The following is a 19,673-nucleotide window of genomic DNA, read 5'->3' as shown; positions in this document are numbered from 1 at the left end:
GCAGATAAGGTGATGCAGTTCTAGCAGGGGTGGTGTGCTTTCTTGCACTGTGCCAATTTCTGCAGAAATACGGGGAAATACCATCATCTCAGCAAATGACGATGGTGGTGGCCTCAGCTGAGGGCCACCTGGGCACAAGCCCTTGAAATAGAGGATGCACAAGCAACAGCAGCAGTTTCAGGTTCTAAAGAGCAGGGAGCTTCCCACGTTTTTCCACATAAATACTGCCCATTTCCATATTGCTGGAGGTCAGTATGAAAAGCTTCATAATAAGAGTATCTGCCTCTAGAATACAGCACTGTGTGGTCTGCCTGTCACGGCAGCAGTTCGAGTAGTGTAGGAAGAAGGAATCGTCACATATATAGGGCTGAAGTCAAGGGACCCACATCTCACTTGCCAAAAGTGGTTGCTGCCCATTTTGTCATCCTAGAGATGACGAGGGCATTAAATTGTATCCACACAGACAGGGAAAAACAAAAACATATAAAATGTGGAACATGTAGGAGTCAGTTTAAGATACAGATGCTGAATGTTTGGAGAAGCTGGTACGCCACTTCAAGCACACTCTTTAGAGTCTGATTTCTCAGCAGTTTTCTTGTAAACAGACTTTATCTTTCAATTTGATAAAGGCTGAGGGCCAGATAAGTAAGACTGCCAGCACTCTTGGCAATACTTTATGAGTTTGTGCCTGTATTTTGTGTCACTATGGTAAATATGTATATTTTGGCTGAAATCCTGAAGGCATTTGCAAGAACAGCAAAGCTCCTGCCTCCCATGGGCGATCCTCTGGCATGTGAGAGGTGCTGTGCATGTTCAGGATGCCTCGGACTGATGGTTCCTGTACCACCAGCACAGCCCCGTGCCCGGCAGCTACTGGGATGCACACAAAGTGTGCAAGGCTGCAGCAAACCCCTACCGCAGCAGGGATTGGAGGCACAATCCCCCGTGCTGGATGTCTCTGTGGATTAGTTACAAAAACACTCCCCAGCAGTGATATAAGTGAGGCTGTTCTTTCTAGGGACATGGAATGGATGGAGTGACCTCTTGAGGTCTCTTCCAGCCCTGCTGTTCTAAAACACTGTGAAACTTTCTTATAAATCCCACCGGCTGGGTTTTGACCCCCCTCTTTTAGCTCGGTGAATCAGGGGCTGGCTGCTGACAGCAGTGTATAAACCGCCGGGTGCATGTGTGTGTGGGGAGTGCACGTCCACTGGCGTGTGCGAGCATCCCAGTGTACACATGTGTACGTACAGCAGGCTACTTGATCTCTGTTTATTGCAGCCTTTGCCCGTATTCATCAAAGATAGGGTGGTGAACAGAGATATGATATAAAGGACACTGTGCTCACTTATTTTATACATTTGTAATCTCTACCCAGAATGCTTTTTTTAACAACACTGTCATTTCCATAAAATGTTTCAGATTAGAGAAGATCTTGGCTAAATTTAGCTTTTATGGAAGAAAGAATAAAACATAATTAACTGTTTAAAGAACAAAACACAAACCACATGAAGCAATGAAACTTGTTGGCGAGAAATCTAACAGTAGTGCTTGGTAGCAAACCCCTCTCCTGTGGAACAGATGTTTGGGATTTTACACAAAAATAGAAACTATACTAATGTCAAATGCTTTAGTGCCTAAAAGCTGACAAACACTGTGTGTTGCTCTTTGGGAAGCACAAACTTCCAGGTTGTTCGGAGACACCACAGAAAATGGGATGAAATTTAAGAAAAACAGCAGCAAGTAATATTGGCAGATTTTTTTTTTTAATTTTTATTTTTTAAAAAACATCTCCCCAAACTAGAAATGTCTCTCCGCCTTCGGGCAGCTTTTAGTGCAGTCTGAATGGCTAATTATTGCCAGCAGTGGTGGAAGAGCTGGTTTGCAGGCACTTGATTACCCTTGAAGTATCAGGCTCTGTTTTCAGTAGAGCCATACACAACATACTATAAATTCTGTTGAAATAGATTTGTTGCTCTCTCCCCCCCCCCCCCCCCCTCATTTTATAAACAAATATTGGGACTGCTGATATGGAGAAAGTAGAAAAAAAAAACAACAGCAGCCCAACCCCGGGGTGTCTGTCTCCTTTCTAGTGATGAGGAGAGAAAAGTGAAAATGTGTGGCCTGTTTTCCAGGGCTGACTGAAGCTGCGAGTTGTGAGCTGGCTCTACTCGTGCCTGTTGCTGGCTTTAGGCAAGCAGTAGACCAGGTTAGGTCTAACCGCATGTGCAATATTTGCTGCAACAGCATCCATAAGTGCTAGTCATGATGCATTCTCAGAGCCTCAATGAACATTAGAAACATTCCAGTTTGGTTCAAACATTTGGTTCAGGGAACATCACTGGAGTAAAGCTTTCCTAAGCACTATATATTGATGGTGAAAAAGACTTGCTGTGTATGTGCCCTATGAGCTAAACTCACCAGCATGAAGAGAGACGAAATACCGCTCTGCGTGAATTTTCTAAGTGGGAGTTCACGTTTTATATCCCCATGTGATACTGTGCAGCTTTGCACAAAGAAAGACATCAGTCCCTGCCACACACGCGCACACGCATGCGGACACGCACACACTCCCCAAAGCCAAACAGATGTCGCACCAAGCCCACATCTCACCAAAATTTTCCAATAGTCAAAATAGAAAACAGCAGGCCAAATTTAGCCCCCTCCGATGCGCGCACACACACCACTTTCACTTTGATTCACTTCTCTTGACATATGGTTTCCTCTCTCCTCCCGCCTCCCCTCCTCTTCGTATTTCAAACTTTAAAAGAGACAATAAATTGGATTTAAATATTATGTCTGCAGTGGACACCAATGGAAGATGGGAAACAGCAAAGCACAGGGGAAGTTTCAGAGGGCAGATAAAGGACCAGTTCCCACCATCCAAGCCAGCGGCCTCCCAGTGGTGTGAGCCAGTGTATATTTTTCTTTGCAACGCTTGCAGTTTGCCATACTCAAAAAGTCTAAACTTAAGGTAAACTTAAGTCTAAACTTAAGGTTTCTCTCCTCTTTCATGTTCTTTTGTTTGGGATGTTCTTTTAATTTTATTTGGCTAAATGGGTGCAAAAACCCCAGCACCCACTGCCCCCAAGGCTGAACAATTTCTTGAATTTAGGTGGAAGATTAAGGCACTGGTTTCCTTATTCACATGGCCGGGGTGATTTCATATGTTTTGGCAGCACAAATCAATATCTTTTTCTTTGTTTACCTGGACGACTGGGACAGCAAAGAGCTGCCGGCATGATGCCAGTTACCCCAGAAGTCTCTGAGACCTCTGCAGAGGTCAAACGCTGTGCACTTTCCAGCAGACATTCAGAGTGTTAGCATGCCTTATAGGATTAGCCCATAGAAACCAAAAAGCTGAGGCACTTCTGAAAATAAACACTTCTTGAGCATATGAAGGGAGGTAGGATTTGCCCATACTGCAGATGTGAAAGGCTCTCTGAGTCCTGATTTTGGACTAGGAGAAGTTTTTGAAAAGATTAAGCATAGCGTGATTCTCACCTCTTTTTATGCCCGGAGAACAAGACAAAAATCAGGAATTTGTTTCCCACTGGTTTGGTGCAGCTTTCCACATTAACTGAACACCAACTTTTAATATTATGATTGGGGAAAATAAAGTGCAGCCAAACCCAGCCCTTTCAGCAAGTCGGTAGAATTCCAATCAAGGCAAGTTTGTACATACCAGGGCTGAATTTGGTTCATGTTCTGTCTAATAACTAAGCAATTAGATTATATTATTAAATTATTTAGGATTAAATTTCTGTTTTGAAAATTATTCTTACTTGGCTGTATGAGAGAATTGAGCCAATAATCTATTTTGCACTCATATTTCAGTTTGGATCCAGAAGACTTCTGTTGAACGGAGAAAAAAGTAAGCGATTCTTCACAGTGTGAGCTAACCTGGAATGAAGCTGTACACGTCCATCTTCCTTCCCAAATTAATGAATTAAATTTCAAAATGCTGACAGCCCTGAACTGTATTTCTCTGGAGCTGCATCTTATAATAATATTGGCTCTAAAACACTGCTGTAAATTCTTGCATATTTTGTTCAGCTTTGCTTCTTTCCATATGCAAATTGTATATTTGTTGGCAAGTTTGTTATTGCTTTATGTCCTGGACATGCATTCAAAAGAAAAAATATGGGTCAATACAGGTTGTATTTTCTATACCTCATTATTCGCCTCTGCGAATTTAAAGTTCCTCTGCCCCCTATTTTAGCAGTATACACAATACTAATTCTCCTTTACGTAGCTCTTTTCATTCCAAGGAATTCTGTTGAGCGTTTCTGATCACAGGGAGTTTCGAAGTGCAATTTCACCCACTGAATAAGTGCAACCACATCTGAGGTGGCTTTTAACCTGAGCAGGAATAAATAAAGTGCCCAGCAACCTGCAGGGACATCCAAGGTCGCCTGGAGCAGCTCCCTGCGCTGCAGAGCTGGCTGAAGGCAGGACCCCTACGAGCCCTGTGCAAATTCAATGTTTCTTCGAGACCTGTGCTGAAGCACTTGCAAAATCACATGCCGCACTTCTAGCCTGGAGGATGCTTCCACAAGGGCAGCCTTTGTGTGGCTTAGGCAAAAGGATGAAATATAAAATCCCAGTGAGGGACCTCAAGGGTAGCCAATGAGTTGGGAATGCCCAATGGACACCGGGACTTTAATGATCTGGGACGTAATTAACAATAGTAGAGCCCACTCTAGCTTAGGCTCCAAATCCTTCAGATGAAAGGAAAAAATAACATGTGGTCTGCCATGTGCTAAGTATTCGCCTGTCCTTGAATGTCCTTGTTAAATGTGTTCTGCATTAAAGATATCTAAACACCATAAGTACTGCATTTTATTGTATATATCCATTAGTAACTAAAAATAATCAGAAGCAATAAATAAGCAGGTTAGAAATAGAGCTGAGGGCCGCCGAGTGGAAGTTGTTTGCACTAAGTTCAGCGGCGTCGATGCAGCCTGCCTGGAGATGTGCAGAGGGTCCTGGGGTACAGGGCATCCTCTCCCCACACGCTTTTTCACCCCTTTGCCTCTGGATCCATTATTCCTCGCTCCCTGTCCTGCAGCTTCTTCAGCCAGATGCAGCTGCCTTTTGTGTTTGAAACATGCCGCTTGGGAAAAATCTCAGAGCCCGGCTCTTGCAGGTGGTTTATAAAGGTATTATTTTTATTCTCAGAGCAGCCTCAAAGCCGACGTGCCTCTGCCTGTTTGCTCTTCACAAGCCATTTTTGCCAATATGCTTTCATTTGGTGACTTTACTGTCTTAAGTCGATCTGATGTGTTTTCCACTATGGTTCGGATGTTTTTGTAAATATTTTCAAGCTCTTTCCCCTGAGCAACAGACCTTTTTATCTCCCAGACTTACTTTTAAAATCATTGCTTCTGCATGTGTGATGCTATGTTGATTACAGTAAAACTAGAGAATTCTCTTAAATGTCAGGCTGTCTGCTCCGCTGCAAATGCTTCAGTGCTTTATTCACCCAAACTCTTTTTGAAGGTCACTTTACTAAAACCAAATAACAGTAAGATTAATGTAGGGATTCTCATTTCGTAATGGTCTAGAAAGCTAATGATAATTTTATTGTTTGATGTTTTGTTATAGACAATGATTTTTTGGTGTTTTTTTATGAAGATCAGGGATTGGATTCTTTAATGAAAAACATATGCAGTAACTTAAGCTTAGTAAGCTAAGACTGTCTCTGTGTCCTACAAAACTATGCTAAATCCTTTGATTTATGTATGGTATTTTGAACCACGCAATACAATTATCTTACCCATTCTCGAGATACCAGAGAGAGAGAGAGAGAAAGGCTTTAGAGTTTATACATCAAATAAACTCAGATATTTTGCTAGCATGTATGAGCAAACCTTCTCTCGTTGTGTTATTGTTAGGGAGATTTGAAAGCTTTCCTTCTAAGTGTGACAAAAATGTTAACTAATTACCACTGTAACCACACTCCATTCACTTGTCCGTGCTGCTTTTGCCATAAAGGCATAAACTCCTCAGGACTGAAGACTTATGGTCTAACGTAGACTAAAGGTAGGGTCTGTGCAGGGTGTGAAAGCTCACTAACCATAATCATTATTGCACAGAAAATACAGTAGGATTATATTATGAGTTATCTTTTCAAATAGTTCATTAACCTGATGAAGAGGTGCATATGTATCAATGCAAATTTTTTTCTGGCACAACTTCAGGATATTCACTTTAAAAGCTGTGCATGTGGCATGCCTAGCGTATATACATTTTTCTGATAAAATCTGGCTGGATTCCACAGTTCAGTTTAATCTGTAGGATTTTCTTTTATTATTTTTTTTTTTTTCTGGCATAGAAAACCAAACCGATTTTTATGACATTACTTTCCCAAACGGAAATGCTTCCTCTTTTTGTCTCTATCAAAATATATGTAAGTAAGCGTTAAGTTTACTGATCTTTACAGAAAATTACAGATTACAGAAAATTGGTGCAGAAGAAAAAAATAACAGAGTAAGTGACTTGAGTCAAAAATGTCTGAGGGAACAACAGTAAATATTCTGTAATTATTCAATGCAAAAAAAAGAAACCCTCTACCCAAGTCTTTAAAAATTGCAAATGCACCTATAATCAGAGCAGAATAAAAATGCTGACTGCAGTAGAAAATGCATGAAACCACAGTAGCCAAATTACTACACATCCAAACTTTAACTTCACTGGCAAAAGATTTCATCCCACAGAGTCCCATTTAGGAGCATGGCAGTGCCGTTTGTCACTTGTGGTATATTCTTCCTGATTTTTATGCATGGTCCAACGCTCATTAAAATCAATCAGACTTTCCCTGCTTACACCCACTTTGGCACAAATCATGTTTGAAGCTATCCCTGACAGGAATGACACCAGAGGGGGAAGGCATTTGCACTACCCACTCTGCATGTTTCTGTGTATTTTGCTGAACCTTAGGAAGCAAGGACTTTTTGTTGCTTCTGTCTACAAAGTTAATGTTCCTAACTATCTACACTCGGGAATAATGATAATAATAGTCTAATAAATCCTCCCTTACTGTGGTTCACATCTCAAGACTTCAGAGAAACTGGCGGGGGCTCTGGCCGAAACCTAGCAGAGCACTTAAAAGTGAAAATTAACAATGTGCTAAGGTTTTACTGAGGCAATATGACTTAGAAGATGCTTAAAATGAGGGGAGCACTTAACCACAGCTCTGCAAAGCGCTGTTGTGCCGAGGTGGAGAACATGGGTGCACAAGGCTACGCGCCAACTGCTCTGGTTCCTGCGAGCTCCCCTGTCATTTCAGGAGTGAAGGCTGGGGATCTGGGAGGAATAATTCACTGCTTGAGACCTTGCCTTTCAGGACACGTCACCGTGAGGGGCCTTGGCAGTGCCTGGCAGCCCGGCCATATTTCCACCGTGATGGCAGCACGGGCAGCATCGCCCCATCGCTGGAAGCCCTGGGCTATGTGATGCACCCAGTGCACCGCACTCAAACCTCTCTTTGATGTCTTTTTTTTTTTTTTTTTTTCTTTTTTTTTTCTCCTTTCTTTAAGTCCTGCTTTAGAACGTGGTAAATTTCTAATGTTTGAAAAGCAATTGTCACACGGCGGTGCATGTGAGAGGAAACAGCACAGACCACCCGAGTCCAATCCTTTATGTGGACATTTAATCTCCTCCACCGACATCAAAGCCCTCACTCTGACATCCAATTGCATTTCCTCATGTGAGGCTTCTAGTTTGCTCTCTCTCCCCTCTCCCCCCTACTCTTTCTCCAGCCATTTGGTCTGCTTAAGGCTACTACCCAAAGGGATGACATTTTTCTTTTTTTTTTTTCCTTCCGCCTCCCCAAACGGCAACCACCCTGTATATTTACAGCAGTTTCAGACTGTTGCTTTCTTTTTGATTTTTTTCTCCTCCTCTCCCAGTCGGACATCACACAGCACGAGGGAAAATGAACCCCTGGAGGGACACAGGGAGCTGGGGACTCCGTCCGGCTCCCCGGCTGGTGGGGCTGCGTGGGCAGCCCCGCTGTTTGTGTTTGGAGATACACCCACGCGCCCCGCGGTTGAAAGGCAGAGATGAAAAGCCTCCGAAATTGAAATGGGCTGGGCTTCAGCACTTCAAAAGCATCTCACTGCTTGCTTTTTGGGGTGGGGAGCTGCCGCGCCAGGCTGGGGGGAAGTCTGCCGCAGGGCCCCTGCACAGGACCAGGGATGGGGAGGACGTCATGATGCCCAGCAGCGCTGGCCAAAAGATTTCCACATTCAGAAATGGAGGGGATGTTTCCTTTGAAGAACCTCTTAAAAAAATCTAAATGTAGTTTCTGTTCACAAAAGGGATACTTTTCCACCTTGCAGTTTTAATGCACTGTCACTGTGCTGTTGCAATGTGCAATATCCAGGTATGTGAAATGGAAATGAAGCATCTTTCCTCATATTCACGTCTCATATCTGCAATGGGAGTAGCTGATAAAGTATGTGAGATACAGCAACATGGAATTCAATCTCCTAGGGTACGGCTTCCTCTTGCATGATATAAAACTCTTTGTGGCACTTGTGTTCCATAATTTCAAATGAAAAATAGACAGCATTGCACCTAGCTGGTTCATGCACACAAACTCAGACAAACACACATTACTTCTATGTATGCATGCACACACACACATATACATACATGAAAAGAAAGAGAGAAAAAGAGAAACCGAAGCCTCCGATAACACTGCAAAATTTCTACAAAGATTATGAAAAAAGAAATACTGTATAAGCCTGAGCTCCCCACTGGTTTCATATGAAGTGTAGCACTCAACAAAGAATGCAAGATATGGGTTTGATATTATAAAAACTTATGTATGAAAGCAAACTCAGAGAAATTACTCATGCCAGTAAATTACTTGCAGGCCCAGGAACTGGATGAATAAAAAACCAGACACTTTGCTACCACCACAACATCTGACTCTGGAGTTACAAACGCAAAGACCACTGTCCATCTCAGCAGTACAGCATCATTTCACAGCCAGTGCTGCAATCTCAGGCATCACTTTTCCAGAGAAACTAGTGCTGCGTTAACCTGTTTGCTAACTACTGCAAACAGAAGTTTTCTCAGCTACAGGCTTCAAGCATTACTGTTGTGTGTATGCATATAAAGGCTGGATCCCTAAAAGGCAAACGGCAAATGTGGGACCTACTTTCCTTTTGATCTGTGCTCAGGATCAGAAAGAAGAGAAAATTTTGCCCTTGATACACCAAGTAGGAGAATGAATAACACATCAAGGAAAGTGCTTCTGAATTGTTTTTCCCCAACTGTGGCAATGCATGTGCTCAAATTCCTTTTGAAGTAAAATCAGAAAGCAGCTCTGGTGTGTGGTAAGGCAGCGGGTGCGCGCACTGGGCCACACCAGAGGCTGATCGGGGGCAGAGGTGGTTTTGCCTTTCCACGTCTCATGGTTGCAGAAAGCCACCCACGCCTGCCAGCACCCGCTCAGTCAGCACACTGAATGCAGACAGAAGTGCTGTAATTCCCTCATGTCACACCAGACCCAACGTGTAGTAATTCAGTCCCTGGTAAGAACGAGGCAGGAGGATGAAGAGCGGGGCAGGGACGCCAGCTGCAGCAGTGCTGATGGACACCGGCTCCCTCTGCATGCAAACAGTCCTATGAGTGTGCTAGGAAGGGTGTTCGTGATAAACTCTGTATGAATGCCTTTCATATCTCCCTAAAACGTGTTCAGTAGTCCTACCACTGAAAACTTCCCAATTATCAGCAAAAGCTAAGCTGCACTGTGTGCTTTGGCTTGGCCAAGAAAAATCCAACTTTACAAGTAGCCACCATTATTTCTAAAGGAGAGTTCACTCAAAATCGTAATACTTTAGAGAGGTAACTCTAAAGTTACTCCCAGGGGAAGAAAGTTGGTCTTCTCAGTGCAGCAGGATGCAGAAAAAGCAGGAAACACCCCCAATTCTCAAATCATGGATAAACTCTGAACGGAGCTGAAGATAATTTTTTTTTTTTCCAGTGAAAGATGGTATATCAGGGGAATGAACATTAATTCATGAATTTGAATAAAATTTGCTTACAGATTCAGACCAGAAAAATGGGGAAATTGTTTTGAAGTGGTTAATTTCATTTTGACATTTTCTAAATGGGATTTTTTAAATGTCACTAAGGTATTCTTAAAATGAATACTTTGACTCTTATTTTGATAATTTGTGTTTGTTTGTTTGTCTGAAGACATGTCTACATCAAAAAAAAAAGTTATAAAAGACTGGTAAACCAAACCCGAACTGAAACTTTTACATTCAGGTCAAACTAAAATATTTTTCACTACCTTAAACTAATATTTTTTAAGGTTTTTCATTTTGCCACAATGTATTCAACGTATTCTCTCCTGTTTGCATTTTTTTTTTCTGACATGGAAGATAACCCCCAAATTCATAAGAGACCTTCACCTGTTGGGATGAATGCCTTCAGTGATGCTACGGTTAAGTGAGGTAGAGAGTTCACAGCAGGTCTGGCTGTTTCCTCCTGCATCGTGTGACCTGGACCTTGAGAGGGGATGAGAAAAAACCCTGCCTTTAATCCTGCCCCATCCTCTCAATAAATCTATGCATGGTGTATCACTCAGCCAAGGAACTAGCCCCCTTAAGAGGAAGCATTATTAATTTATACCATAAATGAGTTTAAAGGCGTCAATATAAAGCTGAGGAATGACAGTGTGGCAGACAATATTTATGTACAACAGAACACTATGAGTTCACACTTATAATTTTGAACACATGGTCAAGATGTCTCCTTTAGTAACACAGACAGAATGTATTTATAAATATGACTTAAGTAAGACTGATGAATGAGGGAAACTATTCCATCTTTTATGGAAACAAAAATGCTCCTGCATTTTTCTGTTCTGACTTGGGACTACTCAGCCCCACCACGCCACAGCCACTTACAAAGATGCCTTCTAGGCAAGGGAAAGGGACATCAGTGATTTCACACATGTATAGTTTTGCAGGCATATGGTCTTTGGCTCTTTACGCCTCCCACTGTGGGGCTACCAGCACCTAGGTTTAATGCTGGGTTGGGCTGCACATGTTGTGACTGAAACAAAAATGATGAACATTTTTACTGTGTCCCATATATACACACTGCTCCAGTAGCTCTTTAACCTGGGAGGTGTAATGCTCTGTCTGTGCTGGCAGTAGCAAGTCAGGCTGGGCCGTAGCAGTAAGTCTGCAGACAGAAACCAGTGGTGCTGTAGGCCTGACAAACACACCACTTGTATTTCAGAGTACTTACTTGAGGCTAGACTTGAGGTTATCTGACCCCCTTGGAACCTGCTCTTCAGTTGTGCTTCAGCAGAAAGGGACCCAGCCCATGCTCAATGAGACCACCCCATGATATGCACCAGAGCATGGTGGGGGATGACAGAGAGATGCCCTTCAGACATGCAATCCTGATCACACTAAAATACCAACGAGGACTCACCCTTGCTCACCAGCAAACATTAGAGGGGATGAAAGCTGTCTTTTTGGGATCAAATCAGTTTTGCCCTTGGAACATTTTAAGCAAGTTGGAAGTGGGTCAACATTGCCCCAGGTGCTGAGCACACCATCTGATTGACCATCACCTCTCCCTTAGGCCCTTGCTGCAACCCTAGTCACTGAAAGACAAATCCCTCTTTCTCCTGTTAGAGTACATACTTTGTATAAGCATTTGGAGGTCTTGCAGCTCATTGACAGTGCTTTCATATGGGGAGCCACCCCACTTACACATCACCCCCTGAATGCGAAAGGCAGCCAGGATTTTACACTGTCTCAAAATAACATGATATGACTTAAATGGAGGATTGATGTAAAACATTATGATGTGCTACATATTCAGTAATGGAAAACATCCTGGAAACTGATGAAGGAAAAGGTCATTCGCATACTGCTGAAATCCCTCAAGAATCTTAAGGCTGTGCTGGGTGCATTGATGGATATGCACTAATGACCATGCAAAGATGTGGTCTAAGGCTGACCACCAGCCCTCAGACCTTGCTGCAAAATTATTGACAGCTATATTGCTTATTCTTGTAGCGGTTAGGAAATGAAATGCCTTTCTCTAATCAAGTAATTGCATTAAGCAACTGCTGGGAACATTTTGCTGCTCTTGTTTAATAGCCTAGAAGTCAAGTGTATTTCATATTTGTTAACTGTCAGGAGTAGTTTTGTTCACATTTATTTTTGAACTAAAACAACACTGTTACTGCATCTGCCCTTTCAAGTAAAAGTTGTTTTTTTTTTTGAAGTCAACTAGTAAACACATGCAAGTGAAAAGTTTGGACAGTCTTCAGCAAGTCTGCAAGAAGGAACAGACAAAGGAAGTTCTGGGTAGAATTAAACACTGAACCAGTGAATCTGGAATAATAATAGCAATAATAATAATAATAATAATAAAAAAGATAGAAAAACAAACCAAAAGAAACAAGGCGGTTATAATTGAAGCCATGCAATTCCTGGCGGGCTTTGCACAGCCAAGAATTGTTATTGTCTCTCTTTCCTCCTCTGCCCACAGCCACCGGTGCAGTGGTTGCAGCACAGCTGACCGCTGTGGTTGGAAGGAGTTGCGGCAGTGCTGCCCTTCTGGAGCACCGCCAGGGGACTTTTGGCCTCAACGAGACTGTGGGCTTGGGCGATGGATGTCAGTGTAACCAAGACGGAAGCCGCTGTCCTGCCCACGGCACCCCTGAAGGCTCCCTTGAGCTGCAAAGCCCCATGCTGCACCTGCCTCGTGGTCAGCCCTCCCTGGGTTCCACCACTTCTGATCCTCTGCATTGCCACCAAAACCTTGAGGGTTGTCTGTGAGCTGTCTGCTTCCATGAGGTGCCAGACACTAGACTTAGCTCTTGGGTAACCCCAAAATCAAGACCAAAATACCCTCTTACATGTGAGACATCTGTGCTTCTCTATGGCTTGGGGTGGATGTTTCCAAAGTTTCCAAAGTTTCCCAGGCTGTCATGGGAATGTAAAATCCTGGGCACTGCTCCCAAGGTGGTCTGAGGCTCCTTTCCACCACTTCATCTCCCTGCTTGAGGTCAGTAACAGTGCAATTAGCCCCAAATGACAGACAACAATATACTTGTCAAAGACAAGGGTGCAGAGATTTGTAGAGCAACACCAGCATCTTCTGCTGCCCTTAGGAGTTCATCCAGCTCTAGCAGTGACCTACTTGGAGGCCTTTAGTTTGTAAAATGACTGAAAAGGCACACCACAGGGTAGTTGTTAGTCATTGGTATTATATGCTCAACTCATCATCAGGATTGTACATTCCTTTACAGATGTAACGTGAAGTAACTTCTGGCAATCAAAGTAGGAGCAGGATGAAGTTAGGATGCAAAATGGGAACCAATAAAGACATTCAGAGACGTCATGACACTCGACTGCCCTTTCCACATTCCCTAGTGCACAATGCTGAGGCCTGGCAGTGCTTCAACACAGTGGCCTTCATGCTGATACATGGGGAAAATTGGCACTGTGAGCTGGTCCTTTGACCAAATATCAAACCTGCAAAAGGCCTAAGTCATCACACAGAATGGACAAGGAAATATCTGCCAAAAGTACAAATAACCCAGAAGCCCTGCTGACAGTCCTTGCTTGTGTTCTTATCTCCTCACTGCATGAGTCTGTCTAATTTTCTCCAAGTGAGAAAGGCAAGAAAAAAAGTGTTTTGGGAACAATTAAAAAAATTACCCCATAGTCCCTACATTATTATTCTGCCTTCTAATTTAACAGTCACAAAACCCTGTGTTCTTCCTGAACTCCGTTTTCAGCACATATCTTGAGGGAGCCTTACAGCTTTTTAATTTTATTTTCTACTCAAGTATTCTACATTTGCTGGCTCTGATGTTTTCTTTTATGAAATTGCCCAGCTGCTCCAGTGTCCCTTCCACAGATCAAGATGCAGAATTTAAGGCTCAACTTGGAATGCGCAGTGAAAATGTAGTACAGCTGATCTTTGCTAAAAATACTTTTCCAATACACATTATTTAGTATGTGTTTTCTAAAGGTTGTTTGCTGTTGTTATTGTTGTCATTATTTTTAAGCTAAGTTTCTGTCCCGAGCAAGGAGTTATTTGGGAATTCTTATCCACCAAGGCAATTTGGTTTGTAAGGAGTCCAGCTGAACAATTGCTCCCATAAATTCACCAGCCAAGATGCAGTTTTGGGCAGTGGCACAGCTACACCCACAAAAACTTGTCTGCTCTATCCAACCGGATAGAGAGAAACATCTTTCGGAGCATTTTTCCTGGTCACAGCTGGGGAGCTTCTGTGTTTGCATTCAACATCTGAGGAGAAAAAATACCTACTTTGTTTTTCACCAAACTGTCAAATATGTCTTCTGCACTCAAAAGAACTCCCAAGACTCCTGGAGGTGAGATGGGGAGGAAAGTCACAGGTCTAAGAGCACAGTAAGTAGAATGACAATTCATATTATACTAAAAGTAATCGTGTAAAACTGATCATTTCCATAGCTCTCAGCCTGTGTGCTAAACATGCTACAGCTGGGGCTCAGTGATCAATTAAAACACTTACTCAGTCGCTGCTGGCCAACAATCGCCGGCTCCTGCAACTTTCTCCTGTGTGACTTTAAAGCCCTTTTGTGGCAATCACGTCAGGCTGATGGGTCTGGAGCAGCGGCCACCCAGCAGACAAAGCTGCAGGCAGACACTTCCCATGCTGGCAGGCAGCTTGCTGCAGAGGCGGGGGCTGCGAACGTTTGGTTGCTGCAGAATCCCGAGGGCTTTTCTAAAATGCGCTGGCGGCTAATTTCAAAATGGAGATTTCATATTTTTTGATGAAATTTAGGCAAAATCATGGAGGGAAATGCAGCCAATCCCATTACGTGGGCAACCATGAAGTATCTAATTCCACCCATGAAACCAACCATGAAATGTTCTTGCTGTGCTGTTCCTAGCAGAGAACAAAAGCTCTCTATTACTGCTTAAAAAACCACTCAGCTGAGTGAGTGCTCAGGTCTCAGCTTCTTGTATTATGGAGACGTTTGGCTTGCAAAGAAAGCTCATGGTCCTTTTAGCTTGTGTATCCTTGGGAGTACAAACCTCTGTCTTTGTTACAAACAGCATAAGAAGAGACTCCTAGATGAAAAAGAGTTTCCTACACCATTTTTGTTTTTCAAGAGGGGATGATTGTGGAGAATGCTTACTACGCATTCAGTGATTCCAGTTTTGTAAAGACCGAGACATTTCTAAGAAAACATTCACAGCAAGTCCAGGAGCGTAAGCAAATCCACTGGCAGGGAAGTCGGAGAGCAGCTTATGCTGAAGGATGACAGGCAGAGAGGGATTTTGAGGAGAAGATGCAATTCCATAAGCCGAGCTCTGCTTCTAGCCCTTTTGCTAACAGCTGATTCCAGCTCCTTGGACCAACCAAGAAAGAGAGAAAGAAAAGATGAAAAGAGGAAATATAGGAAAAGGAAATGAAAAGAGCTTTATTAGTAAGGTTCTTCTCCTGCCTGACCCAATTATCAGATTTTGCATTTAAGTTTAAGACAGTAGATCAAACAACAAGAGCCACTTTGTACTTTTGCCAGGAGACCATATGATATCTCTCAGTGACTCTCCTGCATGCCAGGAATAAGAAACTGTGCCTCTAAGTTAGTTTGTCTTACATATGGTGCAATGTGCAAAAAATAGCAAAATTCATAAATGACTGCACTCATGGATGATGTCCAGGATTTATGGCACTTTATCAGCTGGGGTGGGGGGAGAAGAAGGAAAAGAAAAATCTAATTATAAGTTTCCACAAATAAGCTAAAAAGGAATGAGAACTGAAAGAAAGTCCAAAGGTTGGTGTCATGCTAAGTTAGCAAAAGCAATCCATTACAGTTATTTTGAACGAGCAGTTTACAATGTTCAGATCCAAATCTACTCTGGATATTTGGATTTTTTTATTATTATTTTTCTTTTTCAGGGACTAACAATCTGTTATAGAAATTAATCCAAAAACACTCAGGACAAAATACAGCTATAGCACTGTGATACCTTGCCTGCATCTTCACCTTTATCTAGGCTGTGGCATTTCAGGGTCTGGGCATTTTAAGGGCACAGTGGCATTTGTGCACTGGATAAGACAGGAGATGCCTTGAAAGGTGTGTGTCCTCCTCTTCATCTCCTTTTCAGTAGTGCTTTGGGTATTACTGGTAAGCACTGGAGCCCCTTCCATTCTGCACCGTGGGGGTAGAGCTCGTTCCTCTGCCGTGATGTCTGGCAGTTCATAAAATAACGTATGTTGCTTTCACTTGTGCAAACAAAAGCAAAGAACTGTAAGTTAACTGTGCTTAAGCGTATCCCTTTAAACAAAAACAGAGGCAAATGTTTCTGAGAGGTTTTATATTAGGCTCTTCTGAAGATGGAGTTACTCACTTACCTCCCACAAGAAATGCACTTGATTTTAATGCCAGTACTTATTTTTCACCAGCTGATTCTGACACTTTGGCACATTTGTTTCTAAGTTATTTTTAGTTTTGATGCATTTCATTAACAACTATGTTTCTGAGCGTAGTACCAGCTTTGTTTTCAGGAGACAACCATATTCTTGCATTTATTATTCCCTTTGGGCTGGAAGCCACTTCTAATGGACTGTATTATTATCCACCACATTCCTCAGTAGGAAACATCTAGTCCAAACTTGGCCGTCTTGGTCCTAAACTTGTTCCACAGCTAGCCTTTTTGGAAACAGAGACTAGGACTTTCTGTCCTCCTATTTTGCCTACGTAGTCTCAGTGGAGTCTAAACATATTGTTTCTTTGCTTTTTAACTAAGATAACTGAGCCTTCTCAGTTTTGTAAATTCCTTCTGCACAGATTATATACACAAGTAGATATGTACAGCACCTTGCTTTAACTATTCCAGACATATTCCAGAGAACTTTGTATTCTATTTTGTCCTCTTCTCAGTGACCAGAAAAGATGCTCTGCATGTTGGAAGTAAAAGTATGAAAGAGATCTTTAAAATCATAAATAGGGTGAAGGAGGTGAGGGCATCAACGATTCACTATTTCTCACAGCACAAGAACAACAAAAAATATCAGGTAGCATTTCTGTAATGAGCTCAGGAAGGACTTTTTCACACAGCTTATAATTAAATTGTGGAACTTATGCCACAGGATGCTGTAGAAGCCAAATTATAAATTAATTCACAGGGGTTTAAACATATTCACAAAGAACATGTCTTACTGTCAACTAAGCACAACAGTCTACATGCACTTTCCAGACCAGGAAATCCCTACACTGCTGACAGCTAGAAGCTGTGAAAGGCCACGAGTGCCAAGGCTTACACACCTCTCTTAAGCATATGCTTGTGACCAGAGCTGGAGACAAGATGAACCTCCTGGAGACAAGATGAACCTCGTGTCATCCCTACATGCCCATTTTTACAACTTTGGGCAGTGAAGAAGGGACAAGACAGATGTGACGTACAGAACAAGGCAACGTGTCGTGCATCAGCAAAGCAGAGCAGTCCTGCTCTTTAGAGTCTGAGTCTGCCCAAGGAAGGTGAACCTTTCTTTCCCTTTTCAGTAATGAAAAAGTCTGCCTTTGCACATTGGGCTTGGCATGAACTCTTCCAGTTTTCCCGTCAGTGGAGCAAAGACTATCATCACATCACAGTAGGGAAACTTCCCCTTTCACTCACCTCACCAAACTAACGAGGAGAAGTTTGGTCTCCCAGTGACCAATCCTGAAGAAATCTTCTGGAGGGTCCTTAACACCTCTTGGCAGCTTGCCTGGCATAAGCCTCGTGGAGACATAGCACATGGGCTGTGGTGGCTGGGACAGGGGGATGCCCCTGAGAGGAGAGGTGTTCACAGCTATAGCTCCCTGCCCCACCATGGCCTTGCTGAGCTGGAAGCAGATGTCTGGGGGAAGGTGTGGGCATGCACGTATGACAGCATTGCAGCTCACTCCCCTGAAGCCAAGAACAGCTCTACAGCTGAGATCCAGGAGGTGACATCTAAGGACGAAGGCCCCCTGAATGTCCTGGAGAGCTGTTCCTCTCCATTCACCCTGTGGGTAACATCACGCTGGGCCATTACCTCACTGTCAGTATGACAGACTGATAACTAACAACGTCTGATTCCTTGCAAGTCAATATGGATTACGGCTCTTTGATCCCAACCTGCTCTGTTTAGTTTCTACCACATCCATAGTGGCATCAACACTGACGTGGGTCTGGGAAGGAAATAATTTTTCTTGGAAAGATTTTGGCTAGTCCATGACAGCTTCTTGTGTTGCAGAGTTTTGTGTTTCTTGGTTAAAAGCATGCTCATCATTTGCTTTTTTTTTTTTTTCTTCATAAGCCACGTTTGAATAAGGAAACACAAATATATAAAAAACAGCTGTTGAAATGTAATTAAAGAACAGACGGGGCCTTCTGCCAGGTCTTCTGAGAGAAATGAGAGCTTGCTCATTACTTGAACCCTCCTCTGTACCACGCCCAAGCGCTGGGATGCCTCGCTACTGAAAGCAATCTCTGCCTGCCTAGTGGGAATAGACAAAAGCAGTTACACAGCGTGTGTTAGCAGCACTCCTGTCATGTGACTGACTTCAGCTTGATCAAAGGAGAAGTAAATTACATTTTCATTTTTACTAAACAACCAGGCTATTTTCTTCCAAAGCAAATATTTAGGAATCAATTCCATAAAGGAAGCCGTACAGTGCTCTCTCTATGCTGTTTGATACTTTGCAGTGACTTCAGAGCTGCAGAGAGCAAAGCTGGTCTGAAATAGCATGAAATGTCCCACGATACCTGGAGAAGTGAGGATGGCTGGCATTTTGCTATGCCACAAAGCCCATTCTGGGGTGATTTACCATGGAGATGTTCCTCTGCTTGAGGGCAGCTCTTTCTTTGAATCCCGTATCTCTACGAAGTCTGGCTGATAGCAGATAACTGTACTGGACTACTAGGAGTGGATTCAGATAACCCCGGTAGGTGCCTGGTGCCCTTTGAGAGGCCTCAAGGAGTCCAGCATGTCCACATGGTGACAGCAAACCTCCTTCAGGACCCACTGGGGACCCACACCACTGGGAGAGCCATGCCAAACAGCAACTGGAGGCCAACTGGAAAACCCCAGGGCATCTCAAATGGCACCAGGTGTCCATGTGCAGTGGAACTGAGACCCTGGTGGCATTAGGAAATATTTATTTAGAGACACCCATCCCCAAAAGTAACTCCTAACCCTGTCAGGCCATGTAAGAAGAATGCAAGATTCAGCTTTTATTGAATTGGACAAGGCGTAGTCACTGATAGCCACACATCACTGCCAGCTTACCAGAACAGAGACTTTTGCCTACAGCTCAAGGATCAAGGGAATTAAGGCTAGTCTTAAGAAAGATCAGAATGTAATTTGCAGAATCATTGAAAAGAAATCTGAACGAAATAGCATATGCCTGAACTGCACATTACGGACACAAGAGCAGAGTTCAGATACCGTGGGGAGAAGATAGGCTTATCCAAATTATGAAAGTGGCAGAGAACTTGCATGAAACTTTTCTAAATATGTCTCACAAGCTATCTATGGAACAACTTTCTGCAAGAAGTCCCAACCCTCTTTTGGCCAAAGTAAAATAACTGAGAGGGAAAATCAGTGCTGCAACATCTCAAGATTGCTTTGCTTTTATAGCAGCACAACACAA

At 43.0% G+C, this 19,673-nt stretch overlaps 1 protein-coding gene across 5 annotated transcripts in view; it reads right to left on the bottom strand.

The window, feature by feature from the left end:
- Positions 1 to 19,673, bottom strand: part of RUNX1 (RUNX family transcription factor 1) — a 156,205-nt gene that overhangs the window by 95,341 nt on the left and 41,191 nt on the right. For 2 of the 5 annotated variants that reach the window (XM_068688527.1, XM_068688530.1), the window contains exon 3: positions 10,434 to 10,529. The exons of the other annotated variants lie outside the window; for them this stretch is intronic. In XM_068688527.1, the coding sequence (XP_068544628.1) occupies positions 10,434 to 10,529 (96 nt within the window). The remainder of the gene's footprint in view (positions 1 to 10,433; positions 10,530 to 19,673) is intronic. 5 annotated transcript variants of the gene reach the window in all.

Source organism: Anas acuta, chromosome 1, assembly GCF_963932015.1.
Source record: "Anas acuta chromosome 1, bAnaAcu1.1, whole genome shotgun sequence".
NCBI classification, from domain to species: domain Eukaryota; kingdom Metazoa; phylum Chordata; class Aves; order Anseriformes; family Anatidae; genus Anas; species Anas acuta.
The sequence above is the reverse complement of the archived record's forward strand: the minus strand, read 5'-3'. Positions and strand labels throughout refer to the sequence as shown.